Genomic DNA, 18,052 nt, shown 5'->3' on the forward strand with positions numbered 1-18,052 from the left:
TTTAAGACAGCTGCAAGATATTCCTTAGATATTCCCATTGCCATCCTTGTTAGAGTATAGCTTTCTAGTGACATTTGAGCTGAGAACTGTTAGTGAAATGAGAACAAACTTGGTTTGAGGAATTTTTCAGCTGGCTCCTATGCAAATCAGGAAGAACTGCAAGACACCAGGCTAATGTTTCATGAGAGAGCAGTTTTATGTATGCAATTTATCCCTATCACACAACTACAGGTTGCTTCTTATATTGATTCAGGAAATAGCTAAGACTGGGTTTAGATTAATATTTCTTGCACTGTCAGTTGTGTTTCAAAGCTTCCTTCAGGTATAGGTCAGGACTTCTGGGTGTCTGTGTCTGCTATCCCAACTTTTTAGAGCTGCAAACTGGGACAGAATCAGAAGTACAGATTTGAAGCTTAGTAATGCAGACTTCCCCCATGTACCCTATGCTTCTGTGTGGCTTTATGCTGCTGGAATGTAGCAGTAGCATTCTTGCAGCTACAAGCCAGGATACTTTACTACTGGATGGAGCAGCTGCTGTCTCACAGATTTGCTTTTAAATAGTAGTGAAGATGTTATTGGACTATGCTGTAAGTATTTGAATAGATAGTGGTGGCAAAGGCTTTTCTATCAACTGTGAAACCTGTCACTTTGCCAAGGAGGATGGTGGCTTGATACTCCTCTGAAAGCATACCAGTTAGCGGGATATCATTGTTATGTAATGCTGTGATCAAATCTGTAGATAACTTTGTGGCCTCATGACAGTAATATGCAAACTATCGATAACAAAAGCCACTCTACAGTGGTTTTTCTTTTATGTTAGAAGTACCTCTAATTGAAGTGCTTCCAAATTCTTGTTACCACTGAACATTGAGGCATTTGTTAAATTTAATGTAGTTGCTCTGAAGTTAATGATGGCTTTTATTGGGCAATTTTGTTTCAGCTTCTTGTTTTCTGAACTGATGCCTCTAGGCTTTTATTATTCAGCAGAATAGCAAGTATAACTAGTAATTAGATCATGCTTGTATTTCATACTTGCAGTAGCATTAAGTGAAATACCTTGCAGTGAAATAAGTACTTATTAAACTTGAGTTACTGAATGCATCATGTATTATCCAAGTTTAGTTACTAAAACCAGCTGGTATTAGAAACAAGTTACTTTAAGGCTGGAAATGGAGATTTCAGTATGATGAGAAGCTTCCTTTATTCAGAGGGGCAGCAATAGCCAGTGAGTTCTATTCTGTGGATGTGTTTCTTTAACAGAAAACCTGCAGATTTCAGTTTTCCTACAGCTTAGGAGAGGTTGCTAACCTTGTTGAATTTTAAGATGCAATCAAGCTCAGTATTGTTATGTGAGCAAAAACTTACAGAAGGAGAAACAATATATGTTGTTGAGTAAGGTGTTCTGTGTTATTACAGGTAAAATATGAGTGCCTTTCTGAGGAAATAAAAATAGGGGATTATTATCTAAGATTGCTGCTGGAAGAAGATGAAACTGAAGAGAGTGGAGCAATCAAAAGATCGTGAGTCATTATTAAAACCTTATCTCATTCCTGAGGTCTGTGTTTGTTTTCTTTTCTAAAATCTCATTTCTTTTTTAGATATGAATTCTTCAATGAGCTCTACCATCGCTTCTTGCTTACCCCAAAAGTAAATATGAAATGCTTGTGTCTGCAAGCATTGGCCATTGTTTATGGAAGGTGTCATGAAGAAATAGGACCATTTTCTGATACTAAGTACATTGTTGGAATGTTAGAAAGGGTAAGAATGATGTTAAATTACTGGATATAGTTGTTAGCATACTGCTAGTCCAACATACATTCAGATCCTTCAGTTACTGTGAAACTCGGGTTTACAGCTTGTGAATACTTTTTTCCATGCTGTCAACAGCTGTTCTTAGAATCTCCCGTTGTTTCAGTTTCATTAAAGTTCAACTAAAAAACGTGCTGATCCTAGAGATGTTTCAAACTAGTCTCTTTAAGGCCAACAAAATGCAGATGTAACTTCAGCTTGCTTTTGAAAAATGCAGAAGCTTTATGAGAGGAGAATTTTGTTCCATATCACATTATTTCAAAGTACTGACTTTGAGTCATAGCCCCAGACCTAATGAAATGATAGCTTTAGGTGAGCACATGTGGTGGATTAGATTTGTAGTAGTAGCTGCTTTGCCTAGTAAGTGTCTGTTAATTTATGTCTGACAACTGATTCAGTTTGCAAAAATGAAGTTCCATGCAGTCTGAAGGAGGAGTTCTTTCCTTGCCATCAGCATGAGTTTTGGCTGTTGTAAGTGAAACTGAACCAGGGTAGTTTGTTGTTATTTTGCCTTGAGCCTTGGTAATCTCACCAGGGATGAATATCAAAGACCCTTTCTGTCTGCTGGCTAAAAACATTCTATTTTTTTCTTGTGCTTGTTTTAACTGGTTCACTGGGAATCCATACATAGTCCTGATAGGACTGTAGACTTGGCAGAATAGTGGATTTGATCTAGGGCAACATCAGTGTTGGAGGGCAGCAAGGCCTTTGCTCCTCAGTGGCAGAAAACTACCTTTATTAGCTGTTCATGAAACTTAACATTTAATAGTCATCAGTTTTTCTGGGCGTGAAAAAACAATATGGGGATTTGCAGCTGCAACTATGTTAACTTTTGAAGGGAACTTCCAGTATGTTCTATGAAATACTAAGTTGTTCTTTTCTACAAAAACAGTGCACTGACAGGCTTGAGCGGGACAGATTGATCCTGTTCCTCAACAAACTGATCCTCAATAAGGTAAGGTGGACATGTACACTTAACAGCAGTTCATCAGTCTTGACTGTATAAAATAGTCTGAAGTAGTCTTTCAGAGTTAACTTGTACCAAAATTCAAGTATCGAGGAAGTTTTAGAGCAATGTTTGCTACAGCTTTCTGGAATGTGATTGCTGTTATTTACTGGTGAGAAGGCTGAAGGAAATGTGTAGTTATTGTGGTGATTGCACCAAATCCAGTTGCTTTAGAGAATGATTTGACTTTTTTTGTGGTCACTTCTTTTTTGAATAAAACTTTGCAATACTTAATTGCAGCAATGCTTATCTAGAAAATGCTTTTGGTAACTCAGTTCATCTGTTAACAGAGAAATGTGAAGGACCTTATGGATTCAAATGGTATCAGAATCCTTGTAGATCTTCTTACTCTGGCACATCTTCACACGAGCAGAGCTACAGTCCCTTTGCAGGTACAGGGCCTTTGTTTCTTACTACTCATATGTTGCTCTGTGAAAGGGACAATTCTTAACAAAATCAATGTACTTTTCACATTTCCTGTAGAAATGTGATATTTGCACTGTGAAGCTAAAGCTGTTCTTGTAAACATCAACTTTTAGAGCAACGTGATTGAGGCAGCACCTGATGCGAAGAGGGAGAGCGAGAAAGAATGGTACTTTGGCAATGCTGACAAAGAAAGGAGTGGTCCTTACAGCTTTCAAGAGGTACCTGTCAGCTTCAGACTTACAACTTGACAAATTATTTCTGTCCTGGTGACTGGGTGTGTTTCAAACAGTGAGAGGGACTATAAACAATGCTAAAGAATGTTCTCCAAGTAAATCTTTAAATAAGGATTAAAGCAAGATAAGAGACTTGATGTAGTGCCAAGAACTGCAGCCTTTTTGGTAAGACTGCCTACCCCTCCATGCCTCAGGTAGTTTCAACATAATCAACGCTTTCTTCTTCATGATTCTGTGACAGTGTTATAAACACATTGAAATTTCATGCAACTATAGTAGTCTGCCATATAGCAGTTAAAAGCTTGTCATGAGTGTGAGTGTTTAGGAGCAAAGGTGGCTCTGAATGCTGAATAAACTAAATTAATCTTTAATCTTGCAATAGATGCAGGAACTATGGAACGATGGGAAGGTGACTTCAAAAACTCGTTGCTGGGCTCAGGGTATGGATGGCTGGAGACCTTTACAGGTCATCCCTCAGCTGAAGTGGTGCTTGCTTGCCAGTGGGCAGCCTGTGTTGAATGAGACTGACCTTGCCACACTTGTCCTCAACATGCTCATCACCATGTGTGGATATTTTCCCAGCAGGTAAATGGTGATTTTCAGCAGAAGGGGTTAACTTTTTCTGGCAGATCCATGAATTAATAAATCCTGTCTTAAAGCTTTTCTTAGAAAGTAGTACATTAAGGAGCTCTATTAAAGAGCCTTTTACATGGTAGTAATTAATTCTGTGGGCAAATAGAGAGTTTGTAAATGAGACAATACTAATATTGTGAAGGGAACTGCAGGAATGAATGCACAAGCTATGTGCATTTCTAATGCTATAGACAGGCTCTTGTTTAACTTAAACAGAACTGCTTTAATGCAGGACACTAAACCACACTTACCAAGTCTAACAACAAACTTTGAAGTTAACAAAAAAGACAAAGAATACAGCTTCAATAGTCTAATATTTATGCTTACTAAAATCGTTTGTTCTTGAAAGAGAAAAAGCACACCTGTGCTTACTGCTGTACTACTTGATTTTTTTTAGGGATCAAGATAATGCTATTATAAGACCTCTGCCTAGAGTGAAAAGGCTGTTGTCAGATAGTACTTGCCTTCCTCATATTACTCAGGTAAGTAACTCTTCAAAAATGTACCTGTAAGTTTCACTTACTCTGTCTTCCTCGTGTGAATACTTTAGGTGGGATAAATGCATCAAAGAACAATTGTAGTATTGTGCAGGTTCCTGATCAAGCAGTTGTTAATTTCATAGGGTATTATTGCAAATTTCATGCTTTTCAGCCAATATCTCTTAAGGAAATATTTCCATCCTTGGAGAAACTGAAAAGCCACGTGGACATGATCTTTATCAACCAGGTCTAGAAGATCACACTTTTAGCAGAGGGGTTTGACAAGATGATCTCCAGAGGTCCCTTTAAATGTTTTTTGATTGACACTTGTTGTTTTTAAGCTTAAGTATTCTTAAACTGTAATACCTGTAAATTTCTGGATTGTCCCAATAATTTGTTAAAACTTCAGTTTTTGGTTAGATTACTTGCAGCTAATATAAATGCTTGTGTTTGGTTTCAGCTATTACTGACTTTTGATCCTATCCTGGTGGAAAAAGTTGCTGTATTGCTCTCTCATGTCATGCAAGACAACCCTCAGTTACCTCGTTTTTATCTGAGTGGAGTATTCTTCTTCATCATGATGTACACAGGTTCCAATGTACTTCCTATTGCAAGGTGAGGAAAAAGAACAGCCAAAAGCACCTCTTGCCCAGTCATGCTCAGGACTGCTGCCCTACATCTCTGTATGCTCTGGGGAGTGTGGCTTGCTGTAACCAACATGAAATTCTTCTAGAAGAATTGCCTCCACATGATCTAGTTAGTCACTAAAAAGTGAATTTCTTATCCTTCCAGAGAGGGGATGAGAAAGTGTCTGGTGACACCGTTCTGACAGTACAACTAGGCATGCCTGACTGTAGAATAAGCCATTTACAAGCACTAAAAAGTAGCAACACAGGCTGCATATATGCTGATGTAGTTTTTGATAGTAGACAGCTATTGAAGAATTTTAAAAAATATAATAGCCTCTTTCAATATTGAAGTCTAAAACAGTTAAAACAGTCTGTACTGCTGGATAATGCACTGCATATTTAGGTAGCTACTGCCATTCTTGTCAGTACTTTTCTTCTAAATGCAGTAGTTCATAAAAAGCTGTCCTATAATTCCAGTTAAGTCTCTTGGACAGTGAAATGCATTGGGCAATGATTGCATGGTTCCAGGATGACTCTGGTGTAATAGAACTGTCAGCACTTAGTCTAAAATAATCCTGTGTCATCCCTGCAGTGATGGTCTAACAGAGCAGAGTTGTCTGTGTCTCTATAGCATCTTTTTTTGTGTGTGTAGAAAACCAGCTTTCAGGAGTAAGACTTTCAAACTGAAATTATGAACATGAGGCAAGATTTATAACACAGGAGTGCTTAGCTTGGTGGAGTTCCCAAGGTTTTAATGAAGTTAGTACATAAATTCATACAACTGTTGCAGTTACTCTTTTATCTCAAAGTAAATGTGTAATACCTGCCAGCTGGACTGTGTTGGTCTGCTACTATTCAAGAGTACCCAAGTATCAAAAAAAAAGAAGGTAATTGCTGTTTCTCTTCTAGGTTTTTGAAATACACACATACAAAACAAGCCTTCAAGTCTGAAGAAGTGAGTAAATTGCAACAGTAACTAACTCTGTTTCCAAATAGTTTTGCAGACTACCTGTAGATGTTTTAACTAGAATATGTCTACTATAAGGGAAAAGGGGGAGAGTTTTTAGGTCTCAAATTATTAAGCAAGACAGAATTCAATTATCATTGAGATGACCATGTGATCTCTTCTGTAGACAAAAAGTCAAGATATAGTTCAAAGAAGTATACTTGGACATATTCTTCCTGAAGCAATGGTGTGTTATTTAGAAAACTATGAACCAGAAAAATTTTCGGAGATATTCCTTGGAGAATTTGACACTCCGGAAGCAATTTGGAGCAATGAAATGAGGTAAATGTTTTCTGTCAGAGGGACAAATAAATCTGAACTACAGGTTATCTTGAAGAGGTATTTGATGTTCTTAAAGAAAGCTGAAAATACCTGGATTCAATGGCTTCATCTTGTTTGCCATCTGCAAGGGCAGTGTCCTGCTCTGCTTCAACCAAAAATAACCAGGGCAGGGGAGAGCAGAATTGGCAGTGGGAAGGGGAATATTTCCCTGAATGTCTTGAGTAAGTTACTTCTGTGATTGGAGACTTGACTGTGTATGTGAAGTGCTTTATACTTACTCATTTATATGTACTTTTTTATTATCAGCACCTATCTGTGTGATATACCTCTAATATTCTAGTACATATTAGGGTCTTCCAGAAATTAAAGAGGTGTTGAGAAAAGGAAAATATCACTTTTAATTGATTTATACACTAATTTTCATGGTGTTTAAATAGCTCTCTAATAGAATAGGGGAGAGTCCTATTCTAAATCCCTACTAAAATGTGGGAAACTTCTAAGGAAAACCTTTTCAGAGGAAATCATTGAACATGCTTGTGCAGTGAGTGAGGATTAAGGACTGCTGGGCAAGTGTTAAACTAAACTTTGTCACTTTTAGGCGTCTAATGATCGAGAAGATTGCTGCTCATCTTGCTGACTTCACTCCTCGTCTTCAAAGCAATACAAGAGCTCTCTACCAATACTGTCCCATCCCTGTTATCAACTATCCCCAACTGGAAAATGAGCTGTTCTGTAACATTTATTACCTCAAGCATCTTTGTGATACACTTAGATTTCCAGACTGGCCAATTAAAGATCCAGTAAGTAAGAAGTATTTTAGGATTCATTTACTTCTTGATCTTTCAGTCCTAAAAGGTAATGAAAAAGTGCTAGGACTTTCAGTCCTAAAAGTTAACAAAATCAAGTGCTAGGTTTGTTGCAAGTAACTCCTTTATTGTGAATTTTGGTCCACAAGTAAATACATTAAACCCTGCTTTATCTTGAAGCAGCATAGTGTTCTTTCCGCATAACCATCTCAATAAGTGTGTCCTTCTTGTGGTGACTACTTGAATAGCAAACTCAAGCATCCAAGCAACTTCAGGGAGTGTTTCAGTGAATGTTATTTTGGAGACAGGGAGAGGGAATGGAAATCCTGACTTCAGGGTTCTTATTTGTCCATGCTGCAAGAGAAACCAAGCTAACATGTCAGTACATTAACTGAAGAGATCTTTTTGGTACAAGTCTATGGACTAGATCTGTCTAAGCAGCTTTATTTATTCATGCAGCTTTTCAGTTTCTACAGTATCATGATTTGAGCTGTGTCTTATTTAAGTGATTCTCCATCTTCTAATTTTACTCTTACATAGTCATTTTAGTCTCAAGGTGCTTTTATCTTTAATAAAAAAGATTCATTAGTAAAACAGCATTTTATTAAAAATTATGTATACTGGTGTCAGCATAAATGAAACACTAATAAATTGTAATTTTTGAGGTTAAACTGTTGAAAGATACCCTAGAAGCTTGGAAGAAGGAGGTGGAGAAGAAGCCACCTACCATGTCAATAGATGATGCCTATGAAGTTCTTAACCTACCCAGAGGACAAGGCCAGTAAGTTGTCTTCATGATTTAAAGTTATGTAAATATTTTGATATAAACTCCATGCACTGAACAAACTGAAATTTCTTAACTTGGTACATGGAATGAATTAGTGGTACCTGCTCAGTCATGTGTAGCACCTGCTTCTTTCACAGTGGAGGATTGCTTTGCTAAAAAGAAACAAAGCTTGGAAGTACAATTCCAATGTTCGAGAAAACAATTGTTGAAGTGTTTAGATAACTGGAAAATGGGGAAAAGAATGTTCTGAGCTTTGCTCTTTTAAAAGACAAGCTTTAACCATAGTGAGCAAAGAATATAGCAGAACTTGAGTATGTTCAAAGGAGCTTTTTTGTGTAATCATCCTTCTCCTTCCCCCATATTGCCTTTTTTTCTTGGTGATTATACCCTTAGAATTTTTTGTGTACTGTCTTCCCACTGGTTTCTGACTTCAAGTCTCTAGAAGTGAACCAACAGCAGTTTGTTTATACTTCAAGAACAGTGCACTTACAGCAATGGTGAAATACTAACTTTCAACACTTGTAGCTCATTTGGATACTTCATTTAAAATATTGAGGGACTTTGAGCACCTTGAAAATATTAAAATACTTTCAGTCTTTAAAATTTCTTCCTATTGTGACCACACAGTTACCCCCCCCATTCAGTGTAAGATGATGAAGCAGAGTTTTAAAAAGGAAATAGGAGAGCTTTGTAGTTTTCACTCAGTTGGACTCAGTGTTAGTACTGTTTTCAGAACCCCAGCGTTGTTTTGTTGTGGTTGTTTTAGGTTTTTTTGTTATTAAGTGTAATTGATGAAACTTGTCTTATTGCAGGAATGATGAAAGTAAGATCAGGAAAGCTTATTTCAGGCTGGCTCAAAAATACCACCCAGACAAGAATCCAGAAGGCAGGGTATGTACAGCACAAATTTGGGGTGTTAATAAAATGGGAACATATTCTGCTCTTATATATATTAAGAATTTTGAAACACACACCTAAATTGTCTTTCTTCCTTTTAAAAGCTGTGCTCTAGGTGAATGATAAAATACTGATTAATGCTACAGATTAATAATTTAACTAATACCATTCAAGGATTTAGGATTTCTACAGTAAACTGGTGTAGTCAGATCAGACTCATATCTCAGAAATGGTGTTGTTTAGAGAGTTACACAGGACCTAAACAAGCTATTTGTTCTCTTTCAGAGACTGACTGCATCCTCTGCCCATTCTCACAATCCAGCTGTACTTACTGCTTTTGTCATACTATGATTGACTTAAAGTCTCTTGCCTAGGGCAGAGTTCAGGAGACAAAAGAAAGCTATTCTATCAACCAGTGTTTGCAGTATTTCCTTGAGTGCAGTGAGGTAGCAAAGTTAGTGCTGTTGCTAGTAACCTGAAATGCTCTATTTTACCTGCACTTAAACTATGCTCCAGTAATTTAGAGTGTTCTTAACAACACTTACAGCTGTTTCTCTTTATTGGCAGGATATGTTTGAAAAAGTTAATAAAGCATATGAGTTTCTGTGCACGAAGTCTGCCAGGGTGATAGATGGGCCAGATCCAGAAAACATAATTTTGATCTTGAAAACTCAAAGCATCCTCTTCAACAGGCATAAGGAAGGTAAGCATGCTGCCTCAGTGTTTTATGTTCATTTATTTAGTGGTCATTTCAGTCAGCTTTAATCTCCTCTCTTCTTTAGTCTGTGCTGTGTTGATCTGGTTTCTGACTTGCCACAGCACTATGTAGTTATGGTATAGGGCTTCAAATTAGGACTTTTTTCTTCTAAGAAATAAACTAATCTGCAGTAAAACTTAATTCATAACAGCATGAATAGGTAGGTCTTTGTAGTGCTCTGCTCCCGTACTAATCAATTTGAATCTTCCTCTGTACGGAGAGTTCTGTCTATACAGAAAAATCCACACTAGTACTCAGTCACCCAGATGCTGGTTATACATGATATTACATCATCTGGCTATTAACAATGAGCCATTCTTTCAAATCCTGACCAGTGTTGGAGTCCTTGGGTGAGTGTGCTGTGACACAACTTATCTCATTGCTCAGTTGGGAAAGAGGGATAGCTAGAGCATCCTAACACTTGGCTCCAGCTACAGTCCCAGGCTGGTAGCTGCTGCCAAGTCCAAGTCTTGCAGAGCCAACTGTGTTTTGCTTTTTAACTGTTACATTATAATGGTAAACTAAGAACCTTAAGTGCAGTCCTAGTCCTGTCAGTTATGTGGAGCTAGGGACAGCATCGGTATAGGCTTAAATGTGTTGGCTTGCAGTTGGCTCCATATGAAAAATGAAATTATGCTTTAGCACCGTGGAATTCTACAGGAATGAAAAATGCAATTTGATACTTAAAATTGTTGTGTCAAAATGGACAAGGTCCTTATAGGGTGATTTTTGGTCAGTCCTGGCCCAAGACAGAGACCAAGCTATACTTGAGTTTCTCTGGAGAAGGGGAAGGCTTTGACCTTGGGGGCTTACTGAGCTGGAGATAAGCCTTTTTGATCTTAATTGAGTTTTTCCTGTGAACCTCTGTTAGCTTCTAGCATGAACAGTTCTATGTGATGTGGAGTGCTCAGTCTTGTTCCAGATTCCCTGGGTGTTTGGCTTCATTTCCTAGTCCTTGTATATTTGATATATCTTCCACCAATAATTTTGTGGTGGCTTAGATTGCTTAGACTGTGCGTATACATAAACTTGGACTTTTTTTCCTCTTTCAGATTTGAAACCTTACAAGTATGCAGGCTATCCTATGCTGATTAAGACCATTACCATTGAAACATCAGATGACCTTCTGTTTTCCAAAGAATCTCCACTGTTGCCTGCTGCTACAGAGCTTGCTTTTCATACTGTCAGTTGTTCAGCATTAAATGCAGAAGAACTGAGAAGAGAAAGTGGAATTGAGGTATATGTAAAGAAAAGTGTTGAAATGCATGCTTTTAGTCTAACTTTTCCATAGCTAGAAATTTAGATCCTTAGATGCTCAGAAATCAGATGTAATTGAGAATCACTTTTGGTCCTGAGACACCTGTTATTCTTAACATCTCAGATATTCTGGATACAGTAGGAGAAACATCTTGCAGAGTATACCCTTTTCTAGACCTAGGCTTGTCTATTGAACTGTGTGTATGCAAGCTACATACAAGGTTTCTCTACTCCTTTACAGAACTGCTGCATTTTTTTATGTGAAAGAATAGATAAATGTGAACAAGTCACTTGAGCAGAATGCCTTTTCATTGCATATATTACAATATTAGAACCATGTGGGTTGGAAAAGATGCTGAAGATTGAGTCCAATTGTTAATCCCCACACTGACAAGTCCCACTAAATCATATCCTCATGCCTTTTTAATTACCTTCAGGGATGGCAACTCAGCCACTTCCTTTGGCAGCCTGTTCCAGTGCTTGACCACCTTTTCAGTGAAGAAATTTCTTCTAATATCCAATCTAAACCTTCCCTGGCACAACATGAGGCCATTTCTCCTTGTCCTGTCTTTTGTTTCTTGGAAAAAGAGACCAATCCCCACCTTGCTGCAGCCTCCTTTCAGGTGCTTTTACAGAGTGATAAGGCCTCTCCTTAGCCTTCTTTTCTCAAGGATAAACAACCCCTACTGCCTCAGTTCCTCCTTATCAGATTTGTACTCCAGAACTCTCCCCAGCTCTGTTGCCCTTCTCTGGACATTCTCCAGCACCTCAATCTCTTTCTTGTCAGGAGGGGCCCAAAACTGAGCACAGCACTCAGCAGTGCTGAGTACAGGGGGACAATCACTGTGCTGTTCCTGCTGGCCACGCTGTTGCTGATCCAGGCCAGGATGCCCTTGGCTGCCTTGGCCTCCTGGGCACACCCTGGTTCATGTTCAGTGGCTGTTGAGCAGCACCCCCAGCTCCTCTTCTGCCAGGCAGCTTTCCAGCCACTCTGCCCCCAGCCTGCAGTACTGCATGGGGTTCTTGTGACCCCAGTGCCAGATCCAGCACTTCACCTTGTTGAACCTCACACAACTGGCCTTGGTCCCTTGGTCCAGCCTATCCAGATCCCTCTGTAGAGCCTCCCTGCCTTCCAGGAGATCCACACTCCCACTCAGCTTAGTGTCATATGTGCACTGACTGAGGTGTTAGCTCACATGTGAGAAGACTGTCAGCTCTTAAAGCATCAAAGGTTATTACTAGTACTTACAAGGAATTTTGCACTACAAACCACTTATGCAGGCAGCAGATTTTTGTCAAATGCTTCCTTTCAGCCATTACAAATGACTTTACCAGCTAATGTTTTGGCTTTGCTGGCTTTTACCCCTTTTTTGTTGTGACTGAATTTGTGCATCATCCAATCCTCACAGGTATTGCAAGAAGCATTTAATCGTTGTGTAGCAGTCTTGACTCGATCTAGCAAGCCAGATGATATGTCTGTACAGGTGAGTTTAAAACAGCAGCTTTAACTGAGTGTATGGTCTTCTCAGAAGATTGCATTCTGTATATATATGTATAATATGATAATAAACACAAATGTGTGTGTATAGATAATAAAAACATTGATCTAGTATTGTACATATAAAAAATACAATTCTAAATATGCATTTTTCCTCCTCTTGGAACCAATAAAACATTGTGTTTTGTAGGTATGTGGATACATTAGTAAGTGTTATAGTGTTGCAGCTCAGTTTGAGGACTGCAGAGAGAAGATTACAGAAATGCCTAACATAATTAAGGACCTCTGTAGGCTACTGTATTATGGCAAGGTGAGTGCTCCTTTCCTTTGTCCAAATGGATGTTTAACTGGATAACTGTTAAATGTTTAGGGGAATATTGTGGTTTTTGGGCAGATAAGACAGTCATAGAATCATAGAATGGTTTGTGTTGGAAGAGACATTAAGTTCTTTTAATTCCAATTCCCCTGCCATGGTCAGGGACACCTTTCACTAGACCAAATTGCCTAGAGCTGCATCCAACCTGGCCTTGAACACTGCCAGGGATGGGGCATCCACATTTCTCTGGGCAATCTGTTCCAGTGCCTCACCACCCTCACAGTAAAGAATACTTCCTAACGTCTGGTCTAAACCTACTTTGTTTGAAGCCTTTTCCCCTTGTCATGTCACTCCGTACAGCTGTAGAAAGTCCCTCTCCTTCTTTTGTGCAGGCTCCCTTCAGGTACTTGAGGGCCCAATTAGGTCACCTTGAAGCCTTCTATTTTCCAGGGTGAACAAACCCAATTCTCTCAGCCTTTCCTCATAGTTGCAGTGCCTGGTCAAACCCCTCTGTAAGATCCCAGCAAATCATGAGATACAGAACTGAATTGCCTTGTTTCAGCACTTGCATTTGAATCCATTTAAACAGTAGATTTAAACTGCAGCCCCTCTAAAGATTCAGCTACTTTTGCCTTTTAACTGACACATTAGGCAGTTTGGCTTACTATACCTAATTAGCAAATAAATGTACTACAACTAAGCCTTGCATAAGCAGATAGACTCTAAAGTCAGCATAAACTCTGGGAGCAATATTTAAGAAGTTTTCTTACCATTTAGCTCTTTTGAACTTGCCTCATGTTATAAAAATAATTAATTTTGTCTGAATTAAGAAAGGAAGGCTTGTCTTTAAATTTTCATGTGGGGTGTGTGAAAATGTGAGACTAAAACCAGATTCTAGTAATTGACTGTATATGCTTGTGTGTTCTTTAGTCCCTACAGGACACATGTATTGCCATAAAAAACTCTCCTGGCAATCTCTGCTACAGTTTTAAATTGCTTTCCCAGCAGTTCATCAATGCTTCTTTCTAATCATATGAAATAACTATTCAAGTACTCTTCCCTTTGAAAGATGCTGACTAATTAGCCATGTTGTTGATTACCCATACTACAGCTGCAGCAATTATGTCTACTTCAGTCTTGTCTCTGGGTAGCTTAGATAGTACTGCAGAATTAGCAAGTTTGGGCTTTTAAATCTTATATACAGAAACCAGTTGGCATTCTTTGGTTACAGGCTTTAAGGCAAACTTCTTTTTTCTCCCTCCAGACCATACCACGAGTAGCTGCTTTAGGAGTAGAGTGTGTTAGCTCCTTTGCCTTGGATTACTGGCTACAAACACATTTGTTCCAAGCTGGAGTTCTGTGGTACTTACTGGGTTACCTCTTCAACTATGATTATACACTGGAGGAGAGCGGGATTCAGAAAAGTGAAGATTCAAACCACCAGGTAATGTTGCTGAGGTGCTGTCAATAATCAGTGGCTGTTGTTTGCCATCTCTTACTGAGACCAAGTGTGTTCAAACATTTGTTAGAATCATTGAATAGCATGAGGAGTAACATCAACAGAGAGTTTTGGAAGGGAATTTTTGTCTAGTGATGAGTACTCCTTGAGGGTTTTTTGTTGTTGTTGTTTTTGTTTTTTAAAGCATTGAACTGTTAAGGCTGCCAAAGCCCGTGATTTCTAATGGACTTCATGCAAGACACTTTTAATCTACATCAAACAGTATAAAAGTAAATATTTGCTATCAGAACAAAGCTCTTTCTCAAACTGTCTGTATTTTTCAGGAGGTAGCAAATAGCCTTGCTAAGCTCAGTCTCCTGGCCCTGAGTCGCCTTGGAGGGTATCTTTCTGATGAACAAGCTACTCCTGAAAACCCAGCAATCAGGAAAAGCTTGGCTGGAATGTTGACACCCTACATTGCAAGAAAACTTGCTGTGGTCAGTCCTACTGAGGTAAGCATCTGTTGGCCAAAACTTTCTCTAGTGATTTATAAAAGGAGTAGCTGGTCACTTGTAAAACACTGAACTCTCTTAGACCAAATTGATACTGAGAACAGCAGTGTGATTTTTAGTTGAGGTAACTGCAAGGAAAAGAAACTGTTTCAGCCTCAAGCACTATGGACAGGAACAGTGCTTTATAGACTAATGTTTGCAAAACAAATACAGGAACAAAAAATGGAGTTAATTGTTCAAGGCTGAAGGACATAATGATGATGGAGAGCAAAGGTTAAATTTAACTTTTAAAAAGTAGTGCCAAGGAAGTAATCTGTAAAGAGATACTGCAGGTAGTTGCTGCTCTCTGTCAAAAATGGATGGAGAATCTGAAGTAAGTGTGTTTCAGAGCAGAACAAACAGAAAATTAAAATTTATATTGTACTTTACCACATAACTTGCACATGCTGTTTTTTCCTGTATGTTTTTCCAATATGGGAAGTTTCCTACTTTAAACTTGCTTGTGTAATTAGTCTAGCTGTTAATGAGATTACTATGAAACATGCTGATTACTGTGCATAACAATCCAAAACTGTTGTAAATGTGTTACATTGTGTAAATTCCTTTTCTTAGACTCTGAAGATGCTTAACAGTAACACAGAGAACCCCTACTTGATCTGGAACAACGGGACACGAGCTGAATTAATTGAGTTTTTGGAATCTCAGCAAGAAAGCATGATTAAAAGAGTAAGATATTCTTTACTTTAAATCTCAATACTATTTTTTTTAAAAACTGTTTTGTGTTTTCCTATATACTCTAGGGATGCAAGTGTATGATTAATACAAGTATCCATTGTTGTCTACCCCAAAGTCACTTTCTTCATTCCGTAGTTTTTAAAAGAAAACAAAAAACCCTAAGGTTTTGCTTGTTCATTTTGTGTTATGTTTCAGTCTGGGCTTCTGACTTGCTGAAGCATTAAGTTTTCTGTTCAAGTATTGCCTATTTCATGATAGGATTATAGCTTTATACTTCCTACAAGATTTTCTGTCTGAGCTTGTGCTGCTTATCTCTGCTTAAAGGGTGATTGTGACAAGAGCTATGGATCTGACTTTGTCTTCAGTGACCATGCAAAGGAACTTATTGTGGGAGAGGTTTTTGTTAGAGTCTACAATGAGGTCCCTACCTTCCAACTAGAGGTGAGATGTAGCTAAAAAATTTTCTGTTAAATCTAGTGTTTGGAATGCCACTTCTTCCTGTTTATTTGTGAGTGCAAACAGAATGGAGGGAAATACAAAATGTTATGGAAATTTCCTTCAAGATCAGCATGTTATGAGAAAGCTCTTTACTGGAGCAGAATAAATTAAGAGACCAAGTCTGTCATAAAAATGTACTCTTCAGCTGTCTTAATGACTTCTCTCTACAAGCTTGTGATGCAGACACTTGGGTTGATTCAGTAATTCCAGGAGGTGCCTGTTGGCTTTACAGTCAGTCTCTATGTATGGGCAAATACACACCTGTTGGAGTAGTGCAGCTTTTTAAGTGTATATGTAGATAGAAATAGGGTTTAATGTGATCCAGGTGTTAGAGTGACCATAGAGAAGATCTGCCTGTCTGGAAGAAAGAAAGATATGAAATGTAGAAGTTACTTGGATACAGTTTCTTCTGGTGTGGCTACTGTTGCACCACACAGCTAAAAATGCTGTCATCTCTCCTTCAAAGCTCCCTAAAGCCTTTGCTGCAAGCCTCTTGGATTACGTAGGCTCACAAGCACAGTACCTTCATACGCTCATGGCGATAACTCAGACTGGGAAAGTGGAGTCCAATCAACATGGAGATCGCTTACGGAGAGTTGAAATGGCCCTGGAGGCTCTGAGAAACGTCATAAAGCACAACCCAGGTAGGCTTAAAACTGAGCTTCCCCAGTATACTCTTCTGTGGACAGCCTTAAAAACTCTGAACCTCTGTAGTCTGTGTCTTCCAGTGAGAAAGAAACTTTTTTTGCTTGCTGACAGACTTTAACATTGTTAGTAAGCCATATAAGCTTGCTGGATATTTCCCTTACTTGGAAAACACTGTCAGTAAATGTAGCAAAATTTTGGGTTAAATTCAAGCCTTATCTGTTTTTATATCTGAATCATTAGGTTTTAAATGTAATTCAATTCTGCTGTTGCTAGGAAGACTTAAACTTCTTGAAAGAAACTTTCTGTAACCCTTCAAAGAATCTTCAACTGCTTTTTAAACTTCCTTGCATCATAGAATCTTCCTTGAACTGAGTACTTTGTGCTAGTTAACCTAAATGGCACCTGTGTTAGGGTTGTAGTAAAGCAAGAGGAGAAGATGCTCTTGAGAGTGGGCAGCAAAGTTTAATGAGCAGACATCAATGTACAGACTGGAAAAGCCTGAGATAAATGATTAAGATGTTTTCCTACTGTATTATATGCTACTTCTGAAAGCAAACCATGTTGCTGTTGTGGCATCTAATAATAGCTGGTAGGGATGTTCTCTGTGCTTGCAATTATAAACCTGAAGGCAGCTGCTCCTGCTGGAGACAGCAAGCCTGCTCTGAGCTGGGGCATTCTAAAAGGGCAAGTGTCTTTGAAGACAATAGGTTTTGATGGTCAGTGATAAATACAATTGCAGAATTTGGTTAGTTGTTTTATAAGTAACTAGGTAGTCCAAGAATTACATCACTTACTTTCCTTGGAGTGGGGAGTTACCCTCTTGTTTTTGAAAAATTGTTGACCTGAAATTCTGTGGAAGCTAGATTAATAGAGAGGAGCCCATAATCTTCTAACTCTGTAGCAGGTGCTGTCCTGTATGAGCTCCTGAAGCTTCTGTGGCTGACTTCATGCAGCTGTGTAGTCTGTAACACCTCAGTACAGTGAAATATGGGCATGGGAATTGGCCTTCAGTGAATGCCTTGGCTGGCATGGGGAGTAACTTGTGGTCTCTTGCAGGTTCTGAGTGTGAATGCATAGGGCACTTTAAGTTGATATTCTCCCTTCTGCGTGTTCATGGAGCTGGCCTGGTGCAGCAGTTGGCTCTGGAGGTAAAAACCAAACCAAACCAACCAAAAAACAAACGAACCCCCACAAACTCCCAACCTCCCTGTCTGGATGCTTTATGTAGTCACCATAAACAAGCCTGATTGTGTAGCTGTTAGAGTAGCATCTAAAAAATGCTAAGATTGGAGTTCCAAGGTGTCAGTTCCTCCTTGGAGGAACATGTGTCATGCATGTGTCTTTGCATCCTTCCTGCCTGAAGTGACAAAACAATTTGGTGGCAGGAATAAATGTTGTAA

General features: G+C 38.7%; 1 protein-coding gene across 2 annotated transcripts in view; it reads left to right on the top strand.

Moving 5' to 3' along the window:
• DNAJC13 (DnaJ heat shock protein family (Hsp40) member C13) overlaps positions 1–18,052 on the top strand; it is a 56,297-nt gene that overhangs the window by 27,730 nt on the left and 10,515 nt on the right. For both annotated transcript variants that reach the window (XR_001333385.3, XM_014273954.3), the window contains exons 24-46: positions 1,417–1,520; positions 1,599–1,758; positions 2,702–2,764; positions 3,106–3,207; positions 3,355–3,459; positions 3,857–4,059; positions 4,505–4,589; positions 5,047–5,201; positions 6,125–6,170; positions 6,349–6,503; positions 7,102–7,303; positions 7,975–8,090; positions 8,909–8,987; positions 9,561–9,696; positions 10,803–10,987; positions 12,417–12,491; positions 12,696–12,815; positions 14,086–14,265; positions 14,604–14,771; positions 15,384–15,497; positions 15,831–15,947; positions 16,471–16,648; positions 17,709–17,800. Coding sequence is in view for 1 of the 2 variants with exons in the window: in XM_014273954.3 (XP_014129429.2) it covers positions 1,417–1,520; positions 1,599–1,758; positions 2,702–2,764; positions 3,106–3,207; positions 3,355–3,459; positions 3,857–4,059; positions 4,505–4,589; positions 5,047–5,201; positions 6,125–6,170; positions 6,349–6,503; positions 7,102–7,303; positions 7,975–8,090; positions 8,909–8,987; positions 9,561–9,696; positions 10,803–10,987; positions 12,417–12,491; positions 12,696–12,815; positions 14,086–14,265; positions 14,604–14,771; positions 15,384–15,497; positions 15,831–15,947; positions 16,471–16,648; positions 17,709–17,800 (2,940 nt within the window). In the remaining variant the exon portion in view is untranslated. The remainder of the gene's footprint in view (positions 1–1,416; positions 1,521–1,598; positions 1,759–2,701; positions 2,765–3,105; positions 3,208–3,354; positions 3,460–3,856; positions 4,060–4,504; positions 4,590–5,046; positions 5,202–6,124; positions 6,171–6,348; positions 6,504–7,101; positions 7,304–7,974; positions 8,091–8,908; positions 8,988–9,560; positions 9,697–10,802; positions 10,988–12,416; positions 12,492–12,695; positions 12,816–14,085; positions 14,266–14,603; positions 14,772–15,383; positions 15,498–15,830; positions 15,948–16,470; positions 16,649–17,708; positions 17,801–18,052) is intronic.

This window comes from Zonotrichia albicollis, chromosome 1 (genome assembly GCF_047830755.1).
Source record: "Zonotrichia albicollis isolate bZonAlb1 chromosome 1, bZonAlb1.hap1, whole genome shotgun sequence".
Taxonomy (NCBI): domain Eukaryota; kingdom Metazoa; phylum Chordata; class Aves; order Passeriformes; family Passerellidae; genus Zonotrichia; species Zonotrichia albicollis.